Source organism: Oncorhynchus keta, chromosome 30 (assembly GCF_023373465.1).
Source record: "Oncorhynchus keta strain PuntledgeMale-10-30-2019 chromosome 30, Oket_V2, whole genome shotgun sequence".
Lineage (NCBI taxonomy): Eukaryota > Metazoa > Chordata > Actinopteri > Salmoniformes > Salmonidae > Oncorhynchus > Oncorhynchus keta.
Genome location: NC_068450.1, coordinates 6,583,065 through 6,603,856, shown reverse-complemented (window position 1 = coordinate 6,603,856; position 20,792 = coordinate 6,583,065). Strand labels below are relative to the sequence as shown.

Below are 20,792 nucleotides of genomic sequence, written 5' to 3'. Positions count from 1 at the left end.
GTCTCTATCAGTAATACATTATGAAGAGGTTCTGTTCCACTGTGTTTTCAAATCAAATTTTATTTATTTGTCACAAGCGCCGAATACAACAAGTGTAGACCTTACAGTCTGTAAGGGGGGCGTAACCGGTGGCAGGGAAGTCAGACGCAGGAGGGCAGAACTAAGTAATAGTCGAAGCTGTTGAATAGCAAAACCAACGGCATAAAGAGTAACAAGACATGGGTACAAAACCCGTCGCGCACCAGTCAACATGTACACAAGCATTTACAATAAATAATACCACACAAAGACAGGGGGGGAACAGAGGGTTAAATACACAACACATAACGAGGGAAATGAAAACCAGGTGTGTGGGAAAACAAGACAAAACAAATGGAAAATTAAAAATGGATCGGCGATGGCCAGTAGACCGGTGACGTTGACCGCCGAACACCGCCCGAACAAGGAGAGGAACCGACTTCGGCAGAAGTCGTGACACAGTGAAATGCTTATAGCATTATAGACACAGTGAAATGCTTATAGCATTATAGACACAGTGAAATGCTTACAAGCCCTTAACCAACAGTGCTTTATTAAGAAGTTAAGAAAAAAGAAAAAATAGAAAAAGGAAATAACAAATAATTTTAAAGAACAGCAGTAAAATAACAGTAGTGAGGCTTTATACAGGGTGTTACGGTACAGAGTCAATGTGGAGGCTATATACAGGGTGTTACGGTACAGAGTCAATGTGGAGACTATATACAGGGTGTTACGGTACAGAGTCAATGTGGAGGCTATATACAAGGGGTACCGGTACAGAGTCAATGTGGAGGCTATATACAGGGTGTTACGGTACAGAGTCAATGTTGAGGCTATATACAGGGTGTTACGGTACAGAGTCAATGTGCAGGGGCACCGGTTAGTCGAGGTAATTGAGGTAATATGTACATATAGGTAGAGTTAAAGTGACTATGCACAGATAATTAACAGAGAGTAACAGTAGCGTAAAAGAGGGGTCTGGGTAGGCCTGTGATTAGATGTTCATCAGTCTTATGGCTTGGGGGGTAGAAGCTGTTTAGAAGCCTCTTGGACCTAGACTTGGCGCTCCGCTACTGCTTGCCGTGCGGTAGCAGAGAGAACCGTCTATGACTAGGGTGGCTGGAGTCTTTGGCCATTTGTAGGGCCTTCCTCTGACACCGCCTGGTATAGAGGTCCTGGATGGCAGGAAGGAAGCTTGGCCCCAGTGATGTAGTGGGCCGTACTCACTACCCTCTGTAGTGGCTTGCGGTCGGAGGCCGAGCAGTTGCCATACCAGGCAGCATTCAACGTGCTCTCGATGGTGCAGCTGTAGAACCTTTTGAGGATCTGAGGACCCGTGCCAAATCTTTTCAGTGTCCTCAGGGGGAATAGGCTTTGTCATGCCCTCTTAATGACGGTCTTAGTATGTTTGGACCATGGTAGTTTGATTGTGATGTGGACACCAAGGAACTTAAAGCTCTCAAGCTGCTAAACTACAGCCCTGTCTAAAATGGGGCCGTGCTCGGTACTCCTGTAGTCCACAATCATCTCCTTTTTCTTGAACACGTTGAGGTAGAGGTCGTTGTCGTGGTAACACACTGCCAGGTCTCTGACCTCCTCCCTATAGGCTGTGTCATTGCTGTCGGTGATCAGGCCTACTACCACTGTTGTGTCATCAGCAAACTTGATGATGGTGTTGGAGTCGTTGCCTGGCCGTGCAGTGATGAGTGCAGTCATGAGTGAACAGGGAGGAGTACAGGAGAGGACTGAGCACGCACTCCGGAGGGGCCCCCGTGTTGAGGATCAGCATGGCGGATGTGATGTTACCTACCTGGGGGTGGCCCGTCAGGAAGTCTAGGATCCAGTTGCAGAGGGAGGTGTTTAGTCCCAGGGTCCTTAGCTTAGTGAAAAGCTTTGAGGGCACTATGGTGTTGAACACTGAGCTGTTGTCTATGAAAAGCATTCTCACATAGGTGTTCCTTTTGTCCAGGTGGGAAAGGGCAGTGTTGAGCGCAATTGAGATTGCATCATCTGTGGATTTGTTGGGGAGGTATGCAAATTGGAGTGGGTCTAGGGTTTCTGGGATAATGGTGTTGATGTGAGCCATGACCAGCCTTTCAAAGCACTTTATGGCTACAGATGTGAGTGCTACAGGTTGGTAGTCATTTAGGCAGGTTACCTTAGAGTTCTTGGGCACAGGGACTATGGTGGTCCACATGAAGAGGTTCTGTTCTACTGTGTTACCTGTGTCTATCAGTAATACATTATGAAGAGGTTCTGTTCCACTGTGTTATCTGTCTACATCAGTAATACATTATGAAGAGGTTCTGTTCCACTGTGTTATCTGTCTCTATCAGTAATACATTATGAAGAGGTTCTGTTCCACTGTGTTATCTGTCTCTATCAGTATTACATTATGAAGAGGTTCTGTTCCACTGTGTTACCTGTCTCTATCAGTAATACATTATGAAGAGGTTCTGTTCCACTGTGTTACCTGTCTCTATCAGTAATACATTATGAAGAGGTTCTGTTCCACTGTGTTACCTGTGTCTATCAGTAATACATTATGAAGAGGTTCTGTTCCACTGTGTTACCTGTCTCTATCAGTAATACATTATGAAGAGGTTCTGTTCCACTGTGTTACCTGTCTCTATCAGTAATACATTATGAAGAGGTTCTGTTCCACTGTGTTACCTGTCTCTATCAGTAATACATTATGAAGAGGTTCTGTTCCACTGTGTTACCTGTCTCTATCAGTAATACATTATGAAGAGGTTCTGTTCCACTGTGTTATCTGTCTCTATCAGTAATACATTATGAAGAGGTTCTGTTCCACTGTGTTACCTGTCTCTATCAGTAATACATTATGAAGAGGTTCTGTTCCACTGTGTTACCTGTCTCTATCAGTAATACATTATGAAGAGGTTCTGTTCCACTGTGTTATCTGTCTCTATCAGTAATACATTATGAAGAGGTTCTGTTCCACTGTGTTACCTGTCTCTATCAGTAATACATTATGAAGAGGTTCTGTTCCACTGTGTTACCTGTCTCTATCAGTAATACATTATGAAGAGGTTCTGTTCCACTGTGTTACCTGTCTCTATCAGTAATACATTATGAAGAGGTTCTGTTCCACTGTGTTACCTGTCTCTATCAGTAATACATTATGAAGAGGTTCTGTTCCACTGTGTTATCTGTCTCTATCAGTAATACATTATGAAGAGGTTCTGTTCCACTGTGTTACCTGTCTCTATCAGTAATACATTATGAAGAGGTTCTGTTCCACTGTGTTACCTGTCTCTATCAGTAATACATTATGAAGAGGTTCTGTTCCACTGTGTTACCTGTCTCTATCAGTAATACATTATGAAGAGGTTCTGTTCCACTGTGTTATCTTTCTCTATCAGTAATACATTATGAAGAGGTTCTGTTCCACTGTGTTACCTGTCTCTATCAGTAATACATTATGAAGAGGTTCTGTTCCACGGTGTTATCTGTGTCTATCAGTAATACATTATGAAGAGGTTCTGTTCCACTGTGTTATCTGTCTCTATCAGTAATACATTATGAAGAGGTTCTGTTCCACTGTGTTACCTGTCTCTATCAGTAATACATTATGAAGAGGTTCTGTTCCACTGTGTTATCTGTCTCTATCAGTAATACATTATGAAGAGGTTCTGTTCCACTGTGTTACCTGTCTCTATCAGTAATACATTATGAAGAGGTTCTGTTCCACTGTGTTACCTGTCTCTATCAGTAATACATTATGAAGAGGTTCTGTTCCACTGTGTTATCTGTCTCTATCAGTAATACATTATGAAGAGGTTCTGTTCCACTGTGTTATCTGTCTCTATCAGTAATACATTATGAAGAGGTTCTGTTCCACTGTGTTATCTGTCTCTATCAGTAATACATTATGAAGAGGTTCTGTTCCACTGTGTTACCTGTCTCTATCAGTAATACATTATGAAGAGGTTCTGTTCCACTGTGTTACCTGTCTCTATCAGTAATACATTATGAAGAGGTTCTGTTCCACTGTGTTATCTGTCTACATCAGTAATACATTATGAAGAGGTTCTGTTCCACTGTGTTACCTGTCTCTATCAGTAATACAGGTTCTGTTACGGTGTTACATTATGAAGAGGTTCTGTTCCACTGTGTTATCTGTCTCTATCAGTAATACATTATGAAGAGGTTCTGTTCCACTGTGTTATCTGTCTCTATCAGTAATACATTATGAAGAGGTTCTGTTCCACTGTGTTATCTGTCTCTATCAGTAATACATTATGAAGAGGTTCTGTTCCTGTTCCACTGTTACTGTCTCTATCAGTAATACATTATGAAGAGGTTCTGTTCCACTGTGTTACCTGTCTCTATCAGTAATACATTATGAAGAGGTTCTGTTCCACACTGTGTAATACATTTAGGTTCTGTCCACTGTGTTATCTGTCTCTATCAGTAATACATTATGAAGAGGTTCTGTTCCACTGTGTTATCTGTCTCTATCAGTAATACATTATGAAGAGGTTCTGTTCCACTGTGTTACCTGTCTCTATCAGTAATACATTATGAAGAGGTTCTGTTCCACTGTGTTACCTGTCTCTATCAGTAATACATTATGAAGAGGTTCTGTTCCACTGTGTTATCTGTCTACATCAGTAATACATTATGAAGAGGTTCTGTTCCACTGTGTTACCTGTCTCTATCAGTAATACATTATGAAGAGGTTCTGTTCCACTGTGTTATCTGTCTCTATCAGTAATACATTATGAAGAGGTTCTGTTCCACTGTGTTATCTGTCTCTATCAGTAATACATTATGTGGAGGATCAGTTCAGTAAGGAGCCAGACTGATCTGAAATCATTCCTGTATATCATCAGACGATGACACTATTTAAACCAGCCTGATCACTAGAAACAGACTTCGATCTCAGACGTTTGAAAAGGTCCTGAACACATCACTGTATTCCTTCCTCGGCATACACACACACACACACACACGCACGCACGCACGCACGCACGCACGCACGCACACACGCACACGCGCACACGCGCACACACACACACACAGGTTCATCCCTCCTTGTCTAATGTAGTCCTTTATAGACAGAGACATCAAGCATGTCATCATTAATCCACATTAACTTTGTCAGCACCTGAGTGTAATACAATACAATATTTGTATCTCTCACCACCTGATAGAGGCAGACAGAGATAAAGATAATAGAGGCAGACAGAGATAAAGCTAATAGAGGCAGACAGAGATCAAGCTAATAGAGGCAGACAGAGATAAAGCTAATAGAGGCAGACAGAGATAAAGCTAATAGAGGCAGATAGAGATAAAGCTAAGAGGCAGACAGAAATAAAGTTAATAGAGGCAGACAGAGAAAGCTAATAGAGGCAGACAGAGATAAAGCTAATAGAGGCAGATAGAGATAAAGCTGAGAGGCAGTTAGAGATAAAGCTAATAGAGGCAGACAGAGATAAAGCTAATAGAGTCAGATAGAGATAAAGCTGAGAGGCAGATAGAGAAAGTTAATAGAGGCAGACAGAGATAAAGCTAATAGAGGCAGATAGAGATAAAGCTGAGAGGCAGTTAGAGATAAAGCTAATAGAGGCAGACAGAGATAAAGCTAATAGAGTCAGATAGAGATAAAGCTGAGAGGCAGATAGAGAAAGTTAATAGAGGCAGACAGAGATAAAGCTAATAGAGGCAGATAGAGATAAAGTCCTGACCTTTCACCTGTAGGAGAACACTGGGGTTATCGTTCCTCACGTTCACAACTCTTATTAAAGCTTTTCCTGTTTCCTTCTCTCTCGCTCTCTGTGTGTGTGTCCCATTTAAAAAATGTTGGGGGGTGTCTTGCTGTCTCTATAATTTGCGTAGAGTTACAATATTTACAATATTTGTCAACACAGAAGAGCTCACCACAAAGCATTAGACTGGTAGAGAACCAGACAAACATATTACAGTATATAAAGATGTAGAAACCAAAAACCACTCCCAGTGTCTCCCTTACAAAACTGTAAAATAATGTCAGACTTTGACTCAAAACTCTGAACTTTACAGTTCCTTCTTGGATGGTTTCCTACACGCATTGAATCGGTGGTGAGTGGAGGAACCCTAGAGATCCTCATTGTACTATTGCTAGTCAATGGTTCATATTTACGTCTTTGGTTAGTTGGGTGGTTATTGGAGAAACCTTTAATGGTTCAACGTAGCAACTGGTTCTTGGAAGAACCCTGGAGTGGAGGAGTGGCTTACTAGAGGCGTGGCTTAAAGATATATATTTTTTTTTGGGGGGGGCCACCCGCTAAGAGTAAATGTCATTCATGTTCATCTGTTCTGTTGTATTGTCTTCACGTGTCAATGAGCCTAACACAAATACACATTTTGAACTGTAGAGGTTCTGCTGGCGTGGCAAGCTAAAAGGTTCTTCCAAGCATCTTTACTTCTAAGAGTTTAAAATGTGTATAATCGCAGGAAATTAGCATTAAAACAGCAACCAAACAATAAACAGGTGAAACCAATTAGACAAAACCAAACGAACAAAGGATCGGTGGCAGCTAGAAGACCGGCGACGACGACCGCCGAGCGCCACCTGAACAAGAAGGGGAGCCACCCGAACAAGAAGGGGAGCCACCCGAACAAGAAGGGGAGCCACCCGAACAAGAAGGGGAGCCGCCTTCGGTAATACACATTTTGCCACGGGGCAGAGAGAAAATGTTGCTGTTTTAAAGCTAATTTCCTGCGATTATACACATTTTGCCACGGGGCAGAGAGAAAATGTTGCTGTTTTAAAGCTAATTTCCTGCGATTATACACATTTTGCCACGGGGCAGAGAGAAAATGTTGCTGTTTTAAAGCTAATTTCCTGCGATTCTACACATTTTGCCACATGGGCAGAGAGAAAAGTTGCATTTTTAAAGCTAATTTCCTGCGATTATACACATTTTGCCACATGGGCAGAGAGAAAAGTTGCATTTTTAAAGCTAATTTCCTGCGATTATACACATTTTGCCACATGGGCAGAGAGAAAAGTTGCATTTTTAAAGTGGCAATCAGCAGTTGAAACAATAACAGTGTGTTTTCCCTGCCCCTGTTTTGGATAGGACTGGGCCTGGAGAAGTGTAACCACTCTCAGATTAATAGACAGAGCTGTGGATGCAAGGACTGACCATCCATCATATAACAATTATAGATATAACCGTGTTTTCAACCTGTGGGTCCTTCTCACACTGAATACAGGGGCGGCAGGGTAGCGTTGGACTCGTAACCGGAAGGTTGCAAGTTCAAATCCCCGAGCTGACAAGGTAAAGAAATGAATTCAGACAAAGAAATTCATTCAGTTAGTATAGATTAATTTATAGATTAATACATCAGGGAGGGTAGAAATGAATTCAGTTGACAGATCTTCTTATAATTATTTTTGTCCCGTCTTTCAGGTGGACGTGGACACTGCACGGGCTTGGAGACAGAACCAATGGAGATCAGCCTCACATGACAACAACAACAACGACTTGACTCTTCCTGAATACTACAGCACCACGTTCTACCCTACACTCCTTCAATAGGGACTGGAGAGACAGATCACCCAGACTTACAGTTGAAGTATCATCCCAGACTGTATAAACAACTGACTTCCCTTAACATAGACACTGTTATCTCCTCTAAAAACAACCCAAATAAACCAACTGACAGCTGGAATTGCAGAGGGATCAGACTGAGAACTGCCTGGGCCTCAGCTCAGTACGGATATAAAGGTAATGTATTGATATAGTGGTAATGTATGGATATAATGACAATGTATGGATATAATGGTAATGTATTGATATAGTGGTAATGTATGGATATAATGACAATGTATTGATATAATGACAATGTATTGATATAGTGGTAATGTATTGATATAGTGGTAATGTATGGATATAATGACAATGTATGGATATAATGACAATGTATTGATATAATGACAATGTATGGATATAGTGGTAATGTATTGATATAGTGGTAATGTATGGATATAATGACAATGTATGGATATAATGACAATGTATTGATATAATGACAATGTATTGATATAGTGGTAATGTATGGTAATGTATGGATATAATGACAATGTATTGATATAGATATAATGACAATGTATTGTAATGTATTGATATAGTGGTAATGTATGGATATAATGACAATGTATGGATATAATGACAATGTATTGATATAGTGGTAATGTATTGATATAGTGGTAATGATATAATGACAATGTATTGATATAGTGGTAATGATATAACAATGTATGGATATAATATGATATATAATGATATAATGACAATGTATGGATATAATGACAATGTATTGATATAGTGGTAATGTATGGATATAATGTATTGATATAGTGGTAATGTATTGATATAATGACAATGTATGGATATAATGACATGGTAATGTGACAATGTATGGATATAATGATAAGTGTATGTATGGATATAATGACAATGTATGGATATAATGGTAATGTATGATATAATGACAATGTTGATATATAATGTATTGATATAGTGGTAATGTATGGATATAATGACAATGTATTGATATAATGGTAATGTATGGATATAATGACAGTGGTTGTATTGATATAATGGTAATGTATGGATATAATGACAATGTATTGATATAATGACAATGTATTGATGGATATAATGGTAATGTATGGATATAATGACAATGTATTGATATAATGACAATGTATGGATATAATGACAATGTATTGATATAGTGGTAATGTATGGATATAATGACAATGTATTGATATAGTATGTAATGTATGGATATAATGACAATGTATTGATATAGTGGTAATGTATGGATATAATGACAATGTATGGATATAATGGTAATGTATGGATATAATGACAATGTATTGATATAATGACAATGTATGGATATAATGACAATGTATTGATATAGTGGTAATGTATGGATATAATGACAATGTATTGATATAGTGGTAATGTATGGATATAATGACAATGTATGGATATAATGGTAATGTATTGATAGAGTGGTAATGTATTGATATAGTGGTAATGTATGGATATAGTGGTAATGTATGGATATAATGGTAACATATTGTATATCTCTGCATCTAATCCAAACCAATATCCGTCAGGACTAAAACGTGACTCCCAGCATTGACTCCTGGATGGATGGATGAGAATAAGAAACGAGAAAGAAAAGATATAGCTGACGTATCGGCCAGTGGCGTCTCTGAAACTCGTAGCTGCTCTTTGGAGTGACCTTTTCTAGAGGGAAATGTTGTTTCTCACTCTGTCCGAACCAAACGACAGGAAGCTTTGAAACACACGGCCAACCCGGTCCCCCCCTCTTTGGCATTGTTGAGTCTAAAGAGCTGCTCGCTTTCTCCGCAAGAAAAATAATCTGTCAGGGAGAGATTGCAATACAGTCAACAGGCATGTTTGGGTGGCTGGACTAAGAAAGGAAAGAGAGAATGATTGGAAGAAAGGGGGAGGAAGAGAAAATAATCGTCTGGGTTTTGGAGAAAAATAAAGATTTAGAGGGAGGCAAGACAGACGCAAACAGAAACAGAAAAGTTTGATGGTTTCTCAGCCTTTCTCCTTTAGCTGGAGATTTGAAGTAGAGCACATCGTTATTGGGAACTGATCCAGCATGCTGTGTGTCTGTGGAGCTCCCAGCCTGCTTTAGTCTCCTGGGACATCCCTGATACTGTTTCTGGTCCTGTTCTCCCATCCGTCACCCTCTCTCCTTGCTAGCTAGCTAGCTACAGGACTACGGGACTAAAGGAAAACATTAAGGAGGAATACGGAAGTAAGTCTGGGGGAAGAAGTGTCCAGCAGCAGGAGAAGCGACATGGATAGCTAAGATTCTCTTTATCCCCACTGGTGATTCACTTTTTTTGCTCCACTCGCTCCAAAAGAGGACTGTCTGAACTTACTCTGAACGCTCCACAAACGGTGATCCTCAAACTGACACGCAGACCAAACGAGAGGTGGGGGGCTGCAGACGGTCTGGGTAGAAGAAGAGACAGAAACTGTGGAGCAAACCAGAGGAGAACAAAAGAGGCTCCAGAACTCCTCCAGCAGAGCAACAAAGAGATGGAGACGGAGAGGGGTCATATGTCCGTGAGGAGAGGGGTAAGCTGGAGCCCAGGTGGAGGGAGGAAGCCCCTTCAGAGGGTGCATGGCGGGAACACGGACACCGGCAAAAGAGAGAGTGACGCATCTTCGGAAAGGCGGGACTACAAAGCGATCAAAGGACAGGCGACATCAACCTCCACCAATCAGCTGACTCGGAAAACCAGTAAGTTTGATGTTTATTCTATTTACGTGGTTTGGTCTTGTAGTTACCTGCTGGGTTTCTGACCTGCCACAGGGCAGCAGCAGGAGGGAGTGTGGAACATGATGGAAGTACACTGAAGGGACTCTGAGATGCAGTAGTTTAAAGTGGTTGAGAATTTCCTTTTGCGAGAGTGGAGACGTAGATTTTTCCGGATCCCTCAATTTTTTCAAATTATTATCAATATTATTTTTATTATTATTAATAATATTATCATTATTATTATTATTATTATTAATAATATTATCATTATTATTAATAATATTATCATTATTATTATTATTATTATTATTATTATTATTATTAATGCTATTATTATTATTATTATGATCAGTATTAGTATTAGTATTACTGTTATTAATAGTATTATTATTATTATCAATATTATTAGTATTACTATTATTAATAACCACATTAATATTATTAATAGTTTTCTTATTATTGTTATTATTATTACTATTATTATGAATATTAGTATTACTATTATTAATATCCTTATTAATATTATTATTATTAATATTATTATAACTTTTATTATTATTATTACCACCTTTTTCTACCCAATTTCGATCTTGTCTTGTCGCTGCAACTTCCCAATGGGATCGGAAGGCAAAGGTCGAGTCATGTGTCCTCTGAAACACCACAACCGCGCTCTTAACACCCACCCGTTTAACCCGGAAGAACCAATGTGTCGGAGGAAACACTGTTCACCTGACGACCGATGTCAGCCTGCAGGCGCCCGGCCTGCCACAAAGAGTTGCTAGAGCGCGATGAGCCCCCCCCTCTGGCCAAACCTTCCCCTAACCCTGACAACGCTGGGTCAAGGGACTCCCGGTTGTCATACAGCCCGGGAACGAACCCGGGTCTGTGGTGGAGCCTCTAGCACTACGATGCAGTGCCTTTAGACTGCTGCGCCACTCGGGAGGTCGGAACTCTCCATTTTTAACACGTATGAACACAGAAGCTGATCACACAGCCGACCAAATGACATGAGATATTACTTCTGGGAGATTATACTCCATGTTATGTCAGATATGGTTAAACGTTCAAAGAAACATCTGTTTCCCTGCAATAAAAACGCAGACTGGGCTACCATGGCACACACACACACACGCACGCACAGACACAAACACACACACACACACACACACACACACGCACGCACAGACACAAACACATATACAGCAACTGGACACATCTGAGATGGAAAGGCAATCCTGCATCCCAACCTAAAGGGCAATCTCAGAAAGACTTCATACCCAGTACCAGTCCAGACCATAACGGACTGAGCTCAGACTTCACACCCAGTACCAGTCCAGACCATAATGGACTGAGCTCAGACTTCAAACCCAGTACCAGTCCAGACCATAATGGACTGAGCTCAGACTTCATACCCAGTACCAGTCCAGACCATAATGGACTGAGCTCAGACTTCATACCCAGGACCAGTCCAGACCATAATGGACTGAGCTCAGACTTCATTATAAGTTCTTTCCAGATCATTATCTATCCTGCCATAGCTGGAGTCGCTACTTGTGTGGCAGAGCGGGAGGTAAACACATCAGTGATGAAGGAAAAACTCCTTAGAGAGTAACATGGAAAACCCCTCAGACAGCGTGTGTGTGTGTGTGTGTGTGTGTGTGTGTGTGTGTGTGTGTGTGTGTGTGTGTGTGTGTGTGTACACAACTGCGATACAGATTAGCCTACTATACTGAGCTGAAGCAGTAAACCTAATATCGTCGGAACAGATGAACAAACTACAGATTTACAAGACGTTGTTGTGCAGTAATTGAGAAACACATCAGAAAACGTAGGCCAAATGACTCTGTAACAATCTATAGTTAGTAGATGCAGTCATTCAATTAAAGTTTATAGTTCACCAAATTGGAGGATAAATATAATACATTATATTACATGCAAACAATGCATCCTGCGATTTTTAACCCTGTGTTTAGTAGACTGTTTTCCATTGGGATTTAGAGAGAGGCTGAGTCCTATTCGGATTTGGAGAGGGGCTGAGTCCTATTCGGATTTGGAGAGGGGCTGAGTCCTATTCGGATTTGGAGAGGGGCTGAGTCCTATTCGGATTTGGAGAGGGGCTGAGTCCTATAGGATTTGGAGAGAGGCTGAGTCCTATTCGGATTTGGAGAGGGGCTGAGTCCTATTCGGATTTGGAGAGAGGCTGAGTCCTATTTGGATTTGGAGAGGGGCTGAGTCCTATAGGATTTGGAGAGAGGCTGAGTCCTATAGGATTTGGAGAGAGGCTGAGTCCTATTCGGATTTGGAGAGGGGCTGAGTCCTATTCGGATTTGGAGAGGGGCTGAGTCCTATAGGATTTGGAGAGAGGCTGAGTCCTATAGGATTTGGAGAGAGGCTGAGTCCTATTCGGATTTGGAGAGGGGCTGAGTCCTATTCGGATTTGGAGAGAGGCTGAGTCCTATTCGGATTTGGAGAGAGGCTGAGTCCTATTCGGATTTGGAGAGGGGCTGAGTCCTATTCGGATTTGGAGAGAGGCTGAGTCCTATTCGGATTTGGAGAGAGGCTGAGTCCTATTCGGATTTGGAGAGAGGCTGAGTCCTATTCGGATTTGGAGAGGGGCTGAGTCCTATTCGGATTTGGAGAGAGGCTGAGTCCTATTCGGATTTGGAGAGAGGCTGAGTCCTATTCGGATTTGGAGAGGGGCTGAGTCCTATTCGGATTTGGAGAGAGGCTGAGTCCTATTCGGATTTGGAGAGGGGCTGAGTCCTATTCGGATTTGGAGAGGGGCTGAGTCCTATTCGTCTGTGTGGGAGCCTCTATGGACAATATTAATTGTTGTTGAATATTTTATTTATCAGTGATTGTGTTTCTATCTCCTGCTTTGTTATAGTCTTCGACGCTGAGCTCCTATCACACAGCAATACTGTAGCCTACCAACACTGTCAAATATATGAAATAGACAATGATGCTGAGCTCCTATCACACAGCAATACTGTAGCCTACCAACACTGTCAAATATATGAAATAGACAATGATGCTGAGCTCCTATCACACAGCAATACTGTAGCCTACCAACACTGTCAAATACTGTATATGAAATAGGCAATGATGCTGAGCTCCTATCACACAGCAATACTGTAGCCTACCAACACTGTCAAATACTGTATATGAAATAGGCTACCGGTTTATTTACTTTTAAACATGTTTGGCTACTAAATGAGGGATGGATAAATGGTGGCCTAATATTTTAGTGGGAATAAACCATTCATGTCAGATAAGGAAAGACATGTTCTGTAATACGATTATGATTCAGTCCTTCATAATAAAAGACATGTTCTGTAATACGATTCTGATTCAGTCCTTCATAATAAAAGACATGTTCTGTAATATGATTCTGATTCAGTCCTTCATAATAAAAGACATGTTCTGTAATACGATTCTGATTCAGTCCTTCATAATAAAAGACATGTTCTGTAATACGATTATGATTCAGTCAAAGACATGTTCTGTAATACGATTATGATTCAGTCCTTCATAATAAAAGACATGTTCTGTAATATGATTATGATTCAGTCCTTCATAATAAAAGACATGTTCTGTTATATGATTATGATTCAGTCCTTCATAATAAAATACATGTTCTGTAATACGATTATGATTCAGTCCTTCATAATAAAAGACATGTTCTGTAATACGATTATGATTCAGTCCTTCATAATAAAAGACATGTTCTGTAATATGATTATGATTCAGACAGCTGTTAGTCCCATCCACCACACTACCAGGTGGGTGGTATAGAGGAGATGGACCCACTGGTTGCCCTCTAGGTAACAGACAGCTGTTAGTCCCATCCACCAAACTACCAGGTGGGTGGTATAGAGGAGATGGACCCACTGGTTGCCCTCTAGGTTACAGAGAGCTGGTAGTCCCATCCACCACACTACCAGGTGGGTGGTATAGAGGAGATGGACCCACTGGTTGCCCTCTAGGTTACAGAGAGCTGGTAGTCCCATCCACCACACTACCAGGTGGGTGGTATAGAGGAGACAGACCCACTGGTTGCCCTCTAGGTTACAGAGAGCTGTTAGTCCCATCCACCACACTACCAGGTGGGTGGTATAGAGGAGATGGACCCACTGGTTGCCCTCTAGGTTACAGAGAGCTGTTAGTCCCATCCACCACACTACCAGGTGGGTGGTATAGAGGAGACAGACCCACTGGTTGCCCTCTAGGTAACAGACAGCTGTTAGTCCCATCCACCAAACTACTAGGTGTGAAACAGGGAAGAGACTCAGGGGGTATGCTAATTTGATAAAGAGCAGACCTAACCCACTCTATTAAATGAATCAAAATAGGAACATTTTACATCTGGCTAGAACTTAATAAGGAAATTATCTCAAAAGAGACAAATGTCCTTATGTGTGCTTACCTATATCACCCCAATAGAATCCCCATACTTTAACAATGACAGCTTCTCCATCCTAGAGGGGGAGATCAACAATTTCCAGACCCACGGACATGTACTAGAGCTGTGGAAACCTAAATGCCAAAACTGGACAAGAACCTTACACCCTCAGCACACAGGGGGACAAACACATACCTGGAGGTGACAGCATTCCCTCCCCCATATGCCCCCTTAACTAGCACAACTACGACAACATAACCAACATAAACAGATCACAACTCCTGCAGCTGTGTCGGACGTCGGGTATGTACATAGACAGTGGTAGGCTTCGAGGGGAGTCCTTTGGTAGGTTCACCTATAGCTCATCTCTTGGCAGTAGACTACTTTTTCACTGAGTCTCTCAGAGTGTTCAAAGTCAGTCCACTGACACTCTACTTGAACAGAGCTATGCTCAATCATGAGGCATCAAAGTCAAAGGAACTGATTACTATTAAGAAAAGCTATAGATGGAAGGAAAGTAGTGTGGAAATCTACCAAAAACACAATTAGGCAACAACATATTCATTCCCTTCTAAACAATTTCCTGGACAAAATGTTCCACTGTAATAGTGAAGGTCTACACTTAGCAGTAGAACATATAAACAGTATATCTGAACTCTCAGATTCCCTATCAAATCTAAAAATGTCAAGCAGACAACCTAAGAAAATGAACAACAATGACAAATCTTTTGATGAAGATTGCAAAAACGTAAGAAAGAAATTGAGCAACTTATCCAACCAAAAACATAGAGAACCAGAAAACCTGAGTCTACGCCTTCGCTATGGTGGATCACGCAAACAATACAGAAATAAACTATGGATAAAGAAGGAACAGCTCGTCAGAACTCAGATCCACTTCTGGGAAAATAGGAAAACTATAAACAATCAACAACAAAAACAGAGATGTAATGGATAAACCACTTCTCCAATCTGATTGGCTCTATAACAAATAACAAACAGCAAAAACATATACATGATCAAATACACATCTTAGAATCTATTAACTATTAAAGACGTCCAGAACCCACTGGTTTCTCCAATTACATTGAATGAACTACAGGACAAAACACAAATCCTCCAACCCAAAAAGGCTTGTGGGGTTGATGGTATCCTAAATTAAATTATAAAATATACAGACCACAAATTCCAATTGGCTATAGTAAAACTTAAACTCTTTAACATCATCCGCAGAGTACGACCCTGCCTCACACAGGAAGTGGCGCAGGTCCTAATCCAGGCACTTGTCATCTCCCGTCTGGATTACTGCAACTCGCTGTTGGCTGGGCTCCCTGCCTGTGCCATTAAACCCCTACAACTCATCCAGAACGCCGCAGCCCGTCTGGTGTTCAACCTTCCCAAGTTCTCTCACGTCACCCCGCTCCTCCGCTCTCTCCACTGGCTTCCAGTTGAAGCTCGCATCCGCTACAAGACCATGGTGCTTGCCTACGGAGCTGTGAGGGGAACGGCACCTCAGTACCTCCAGGCTCTGATCAGGCCCTACACCCAAACAAGGGCACTGCGTTCATCCACCTCTGGCCTGCTCGCCTCCCTACCACTGAGGAAGTACAGTTCCCGCTCAGCCCAGTCAAAACTGTTCGCTGCTCTGGCCCCCAATGGTGGAACAAACTCCCTCACGACGCCAGGACAGCGGAGTCAATCACCACCTTCCGGAGACACCTGAAACCCCACCTCTTTAAGGAATACCTAGGATAGGATAAAGTAATCCTTCTCACCCCCTTAAAAGATTTAGATGCACTATTGTAAAGTGGCTGTTCCACTGGATGTCATAAGGTGAATGCACCAATTTGTAAGTCGCTCTGGATAAGAGCGTCTGCTAAATGACTTAAATGTAAATGTAAACGTAATCCTCAGCTATTCCCCAATATTTGGAACCAAGGACTGATCACCCCAATCCACAAAATTGGATGCACATTTGACCCCAATAACTACTGTGGGATATTTGCGTCAACAGCAACCTTGGGAAAATCCTCTGCATTATCATTAACAGCAGACTTGTACATTTCTTCAGAGAAAACAATGTACTAAGCAAAGGTCGAATTGGCTTTTTACCAAATTACTGTACGAAAGACCACGTATTCACCCTGCACACCTTAATTGACAACCAAACAAAGCAAAACAAAGGCGTTGGTAGGCTACAGTATTGCTGTGTGATAGGAGCTCAGCATCATTGTCTATTTCATATATTTGACAGGCAAAGTCTTCTCATGCTCTGTTGATTTAAATGTCGACTCAATTTGTCATGAGATCGTGTAATACAAATTGATGGGAAGTGGTGGTGGAAAAATACATTATACATTATAAAATCCATGTACATAAACAAGTGTGCAGATAAAATTGGCAAAAAACACACACATTTCTTCCTACAGGGACAAGGAGATGAGACAGGGATGCAGCTTAAGCCCCACCCTCTTCAACATATATATCAACGATATATAACACTAGAACCGTCTGCAGCCCCCGGCCTCACCTTCCTAGAAACTGAAGTCAAATATCTACTGTTTGCTGATGATCTGGTGCTTCTGTCCCCAACCAAGGAGGGCTTACAGCAGCACTGAGAACATCTGCACAGATTCTGTCAGACCTGGGCTAAAAATAATGGTGTTCCAAAAAAGGTCCAGTTGCCAGGATCACGAATACACATTCCATCTTGACACCGTTACCCTACACCTGTCACGCCCTGGCCATAGAGAGCCCTCGGGGTTCTCTATGGTGTTTTAGGTCAGGGCTTGACTAGGGCGTGTTCTAGCCTTTAATTTCTATGTTGGTGTGAGTATGGTTCCCAATTGGAGGCAGCTGATGATCGTTGCCTCTAATTGGGGGATCATACTTAGTGTGGTCCTTTTCCCACCTGCGTGGTGGGATATTGTTTGTGTTTAGTACTATGTGCGCTATGAACTGCACGTTTGTTTATTTATTTGTTGTTTGAAGTTTCACCTCAAAAAATATGTGGAACTCTATTCACGCTGCACTTTGGTCCACTCATAACGAAAGTGACAAGAGCACACAAAAAACTATACATACAGTGGGGCCACCAATTGTGTAAGTTCTCCCACTTAAAAAGATGAGAGAGGCCTGTAATTGTCATCATAGGTACACTTCAACTATGACAGACAAAATGAGGGGAAAAAATCCAGAAAATCACATTGTAGAATTTTTTATGAATTTATTTGCAAATTATGGTGGAAAATAAGTATTTGGTCACCTACAAACAAGCAAGACTTCTGGTTCTCACAGACCTGTAACTTCTTCTTGAAGAGGCTCCTCTGTCCTCCACTCGTTACCTGTATTAATGGCACCTGTTTGAACTTGTTATCAGTATAAAAGACACCTGTCCACAACCTCAAACAGTCACACTCCAAACTCCACTATGGCCAAGACCAAAGAGCTGTCAAAGGACACCAGAAACAAAACTGTAGACCTGCATCAGGCTGGGAAGACTGAATCTGCAATAGGTAAGCAGCTTGGTTTGAAGAAATCAACTGTTGGAGCAATTATTAGGAAATGGAAGACATACAAGACCACTGATAATCTCCCTCGATCTGGGGCGCCACGCAAGATCTCAACCCGTGGGGTCAAAATGATCTCAAGAACGGTGAGCAAAAATCCCAGAACCACACGGGGGGGCCTAGTGAATGACCTGCAGAGAGCTGGGACCAAAGTAACAAAGCCTACCATAAGTAACACACTACGCCGCCAGGGACTCAAATCCTGCAGTGCCAGACATGTCCCCCTGCTTAAGCCAGTACATGTCCAGGCCCGTCTGAAGTTTGCGAGAGAGCATTTGGATGATCCAGAAGAAGATTGGGAGAATGTCATATGGTCAGATGAAACCAAAATATAACTTTTTGGTAAAAACTCAACTCGTCATGTTTGGAGGACAAAGAATGCAGAGTTGCATCCAAAGAACACCATACCTACTGTGAAGCATGGGGGTGGAAACATCATGCTTTGGGGCTGTTCTGCAAAGGGACCAGGACGACTAATCCGTATAAAGGAAAGAATGAATGGGGCCATGTATCGTGAGATTTTGAGTGAAAACCTCCTTCCATCAGCAAGGGCATTGAAGATTAATCGTGTCTGGGTCTTTCAACATGACAATGATCCCAAACACACCGCCCGGGCAACGAAGGAGTGGCTTCGTAAGATGCATTTCAAGGTCCTGGAGTGGTCTAGCCAGTCTACAGATCTCAACCCCATAGAAAATCTTTGGAGGGAGTTGAAAGTCCATGTTGCTCAGCAACAGCCCCAAAACATCACTGCTCTAGAGGAGATCTGCATGGAGGAATGGGCCAAAATACCAGCAACAGTGTGTGAAAAGCTTGTAAAGACTTACAGAAAACGTTTGACCTCTGTCATTGCCAACAAAGGGTATATAACAAAGTATTGAGATAAACTTTTGTTATTGACCAAATACTTATTTTCCACCATAATTTGCAAATAAATTCATTAAAATTCCTACAATGTGATTTTCTGGATTTCTTTTTCTCATTTTGTCTGTCATAGTTGAAGTGTACCGAAGATGAAAATTACAGGCCTCTCTCATCTTTTTAAGTGGGAGAACTTGCACAATTGGTGGCTGACTAAATACTTTTTTGCCCCACTGTATATAGAGTTACCGAATTGTCTGACTGAATGACTGAATGACTGAATGCATGCATCCGGCTCGGACCTCTCCTGTCCACCATTACAAAATTCACAATGACTGCGTCTCAAACGGCATCCTATTCCCTATTTTGTGCACTACTTTCGACCGGGGCCCACAGGGGATAGGGTACTATTTGGGACATACCCCAACATTCACTCCCATACCTCACCCCCAGACCTCTGCCTAAAAATCAGGGCAACAGGTAACTTCCACAAAGCTGTGAACGATCTGAGAGACAAGGCAAGAAGGGCATTCTAAGCCATCAACAGGAACATAAAACTCGACATACCAATTAGGATCTGGCTAAAAAATATTTGAACCAGTAATAAAACCCATTGCCCTTTCTGGTTGTGTGGTCTGGGGTCCGCTCACCAACCAAGAATTCACAAAATGGGACAAACAACAAATTGAGACTCCGCATGCAGAATTCTGCAAAAAACATCCTCTGTGTACAACATAAAACGCCCACTAATTATCAAAATCCAGAAAAGAGACATTAAATTCTACAACCGCCTAAAAGGAAGCGATTCCCAAACCTTCCATAACTTAGCCATCACCTACAGAGAAACTAACCTGGGGAAGAGCCCCCTAAGTAAGCTGGTCCTGGGGCTCTGTTCACAAACACAAACAGACCCCACAGAGCCTCAGGACAGCAACACAATTAGACCCAACTAAATCACGAGAAAACCAAAATATAATTACTTGACACATTGGAAAGAATTTACAAAAAAACTGAGCAAACTAGAATGCTATTTGGCCCTAAACAGAGAGTACACAGTGGCAGAATACCTGACCACTGTGACTGACCCAAACTTAAGGAAAGCTTTGACTATGTACAGACTCAGTGAGCATAGGCTTGCTATTGAGAAAGGCCGCCGTAGGCAGACATGGCTCTCAAGAGAAGACAGGCTATGTGCTCACTGCCCTTAAAATGAGATGGAAACTGAGATGCACTTCCCAACCTCTTGCCAAATGTATGACCATATTAGAGACACATATTTCCCTCAGATTACACAGACCCACAAGGAATTTGAAAAACAAATCCAATTTTGATAAACTCCCATATCTATTGGGTGAAATACCACAGTGTTCCATCACAGTAGCAAGTGACCTGTTGCCACAAGAAAAGGTCAACCAGTGAAGAACAAAGAACATTGTAAATACAAACTATAATTATACTTATTTATTTTCCCTTTTGTACCTTAACAATTAGCATAGTGTTACAACACTGTATATAGGCATAATATGACATTTGAAATGTCTTTATTCTTTTAGAACTTTTTTGAGTGCAATATTATTATTCATTTTTATATTCTTTATTATCTATTTCAC

The 20,792-nt window shown here is 41.5% G+C and overlaps 1 protein-coding gene across 2 annotated transcripts in view; it reads left to right on the top strand.

The window, feature by feature from the left end:
* The window catches only part of LOC118363914 (synaptopodin-like), a 66,274-nt gene that overhangs the window by 11,541 nt on the left and 33,941 nt on the right, over window positions 1–20,792 (top strand). For both annotated transcript variants that reach the window (XM_052487366.1, XM_052487367.1), the window contains exons 2-3: window positions 7,443–7,760; window positions 9,167–10,335. In XM_052487366.1, the coding sequence (XP_052343326.1) occupies window positions 10,131–10,335 (205 nt within the window). In that variant the 5' untranslated portion in view covers window positions 7,443–7,760; window positions 9,167–10,130. The remainder of the gene's footprint in view (window positions 1–7,442; window positions 7,761–9,166; window positions 10,336–20,792) is intronic.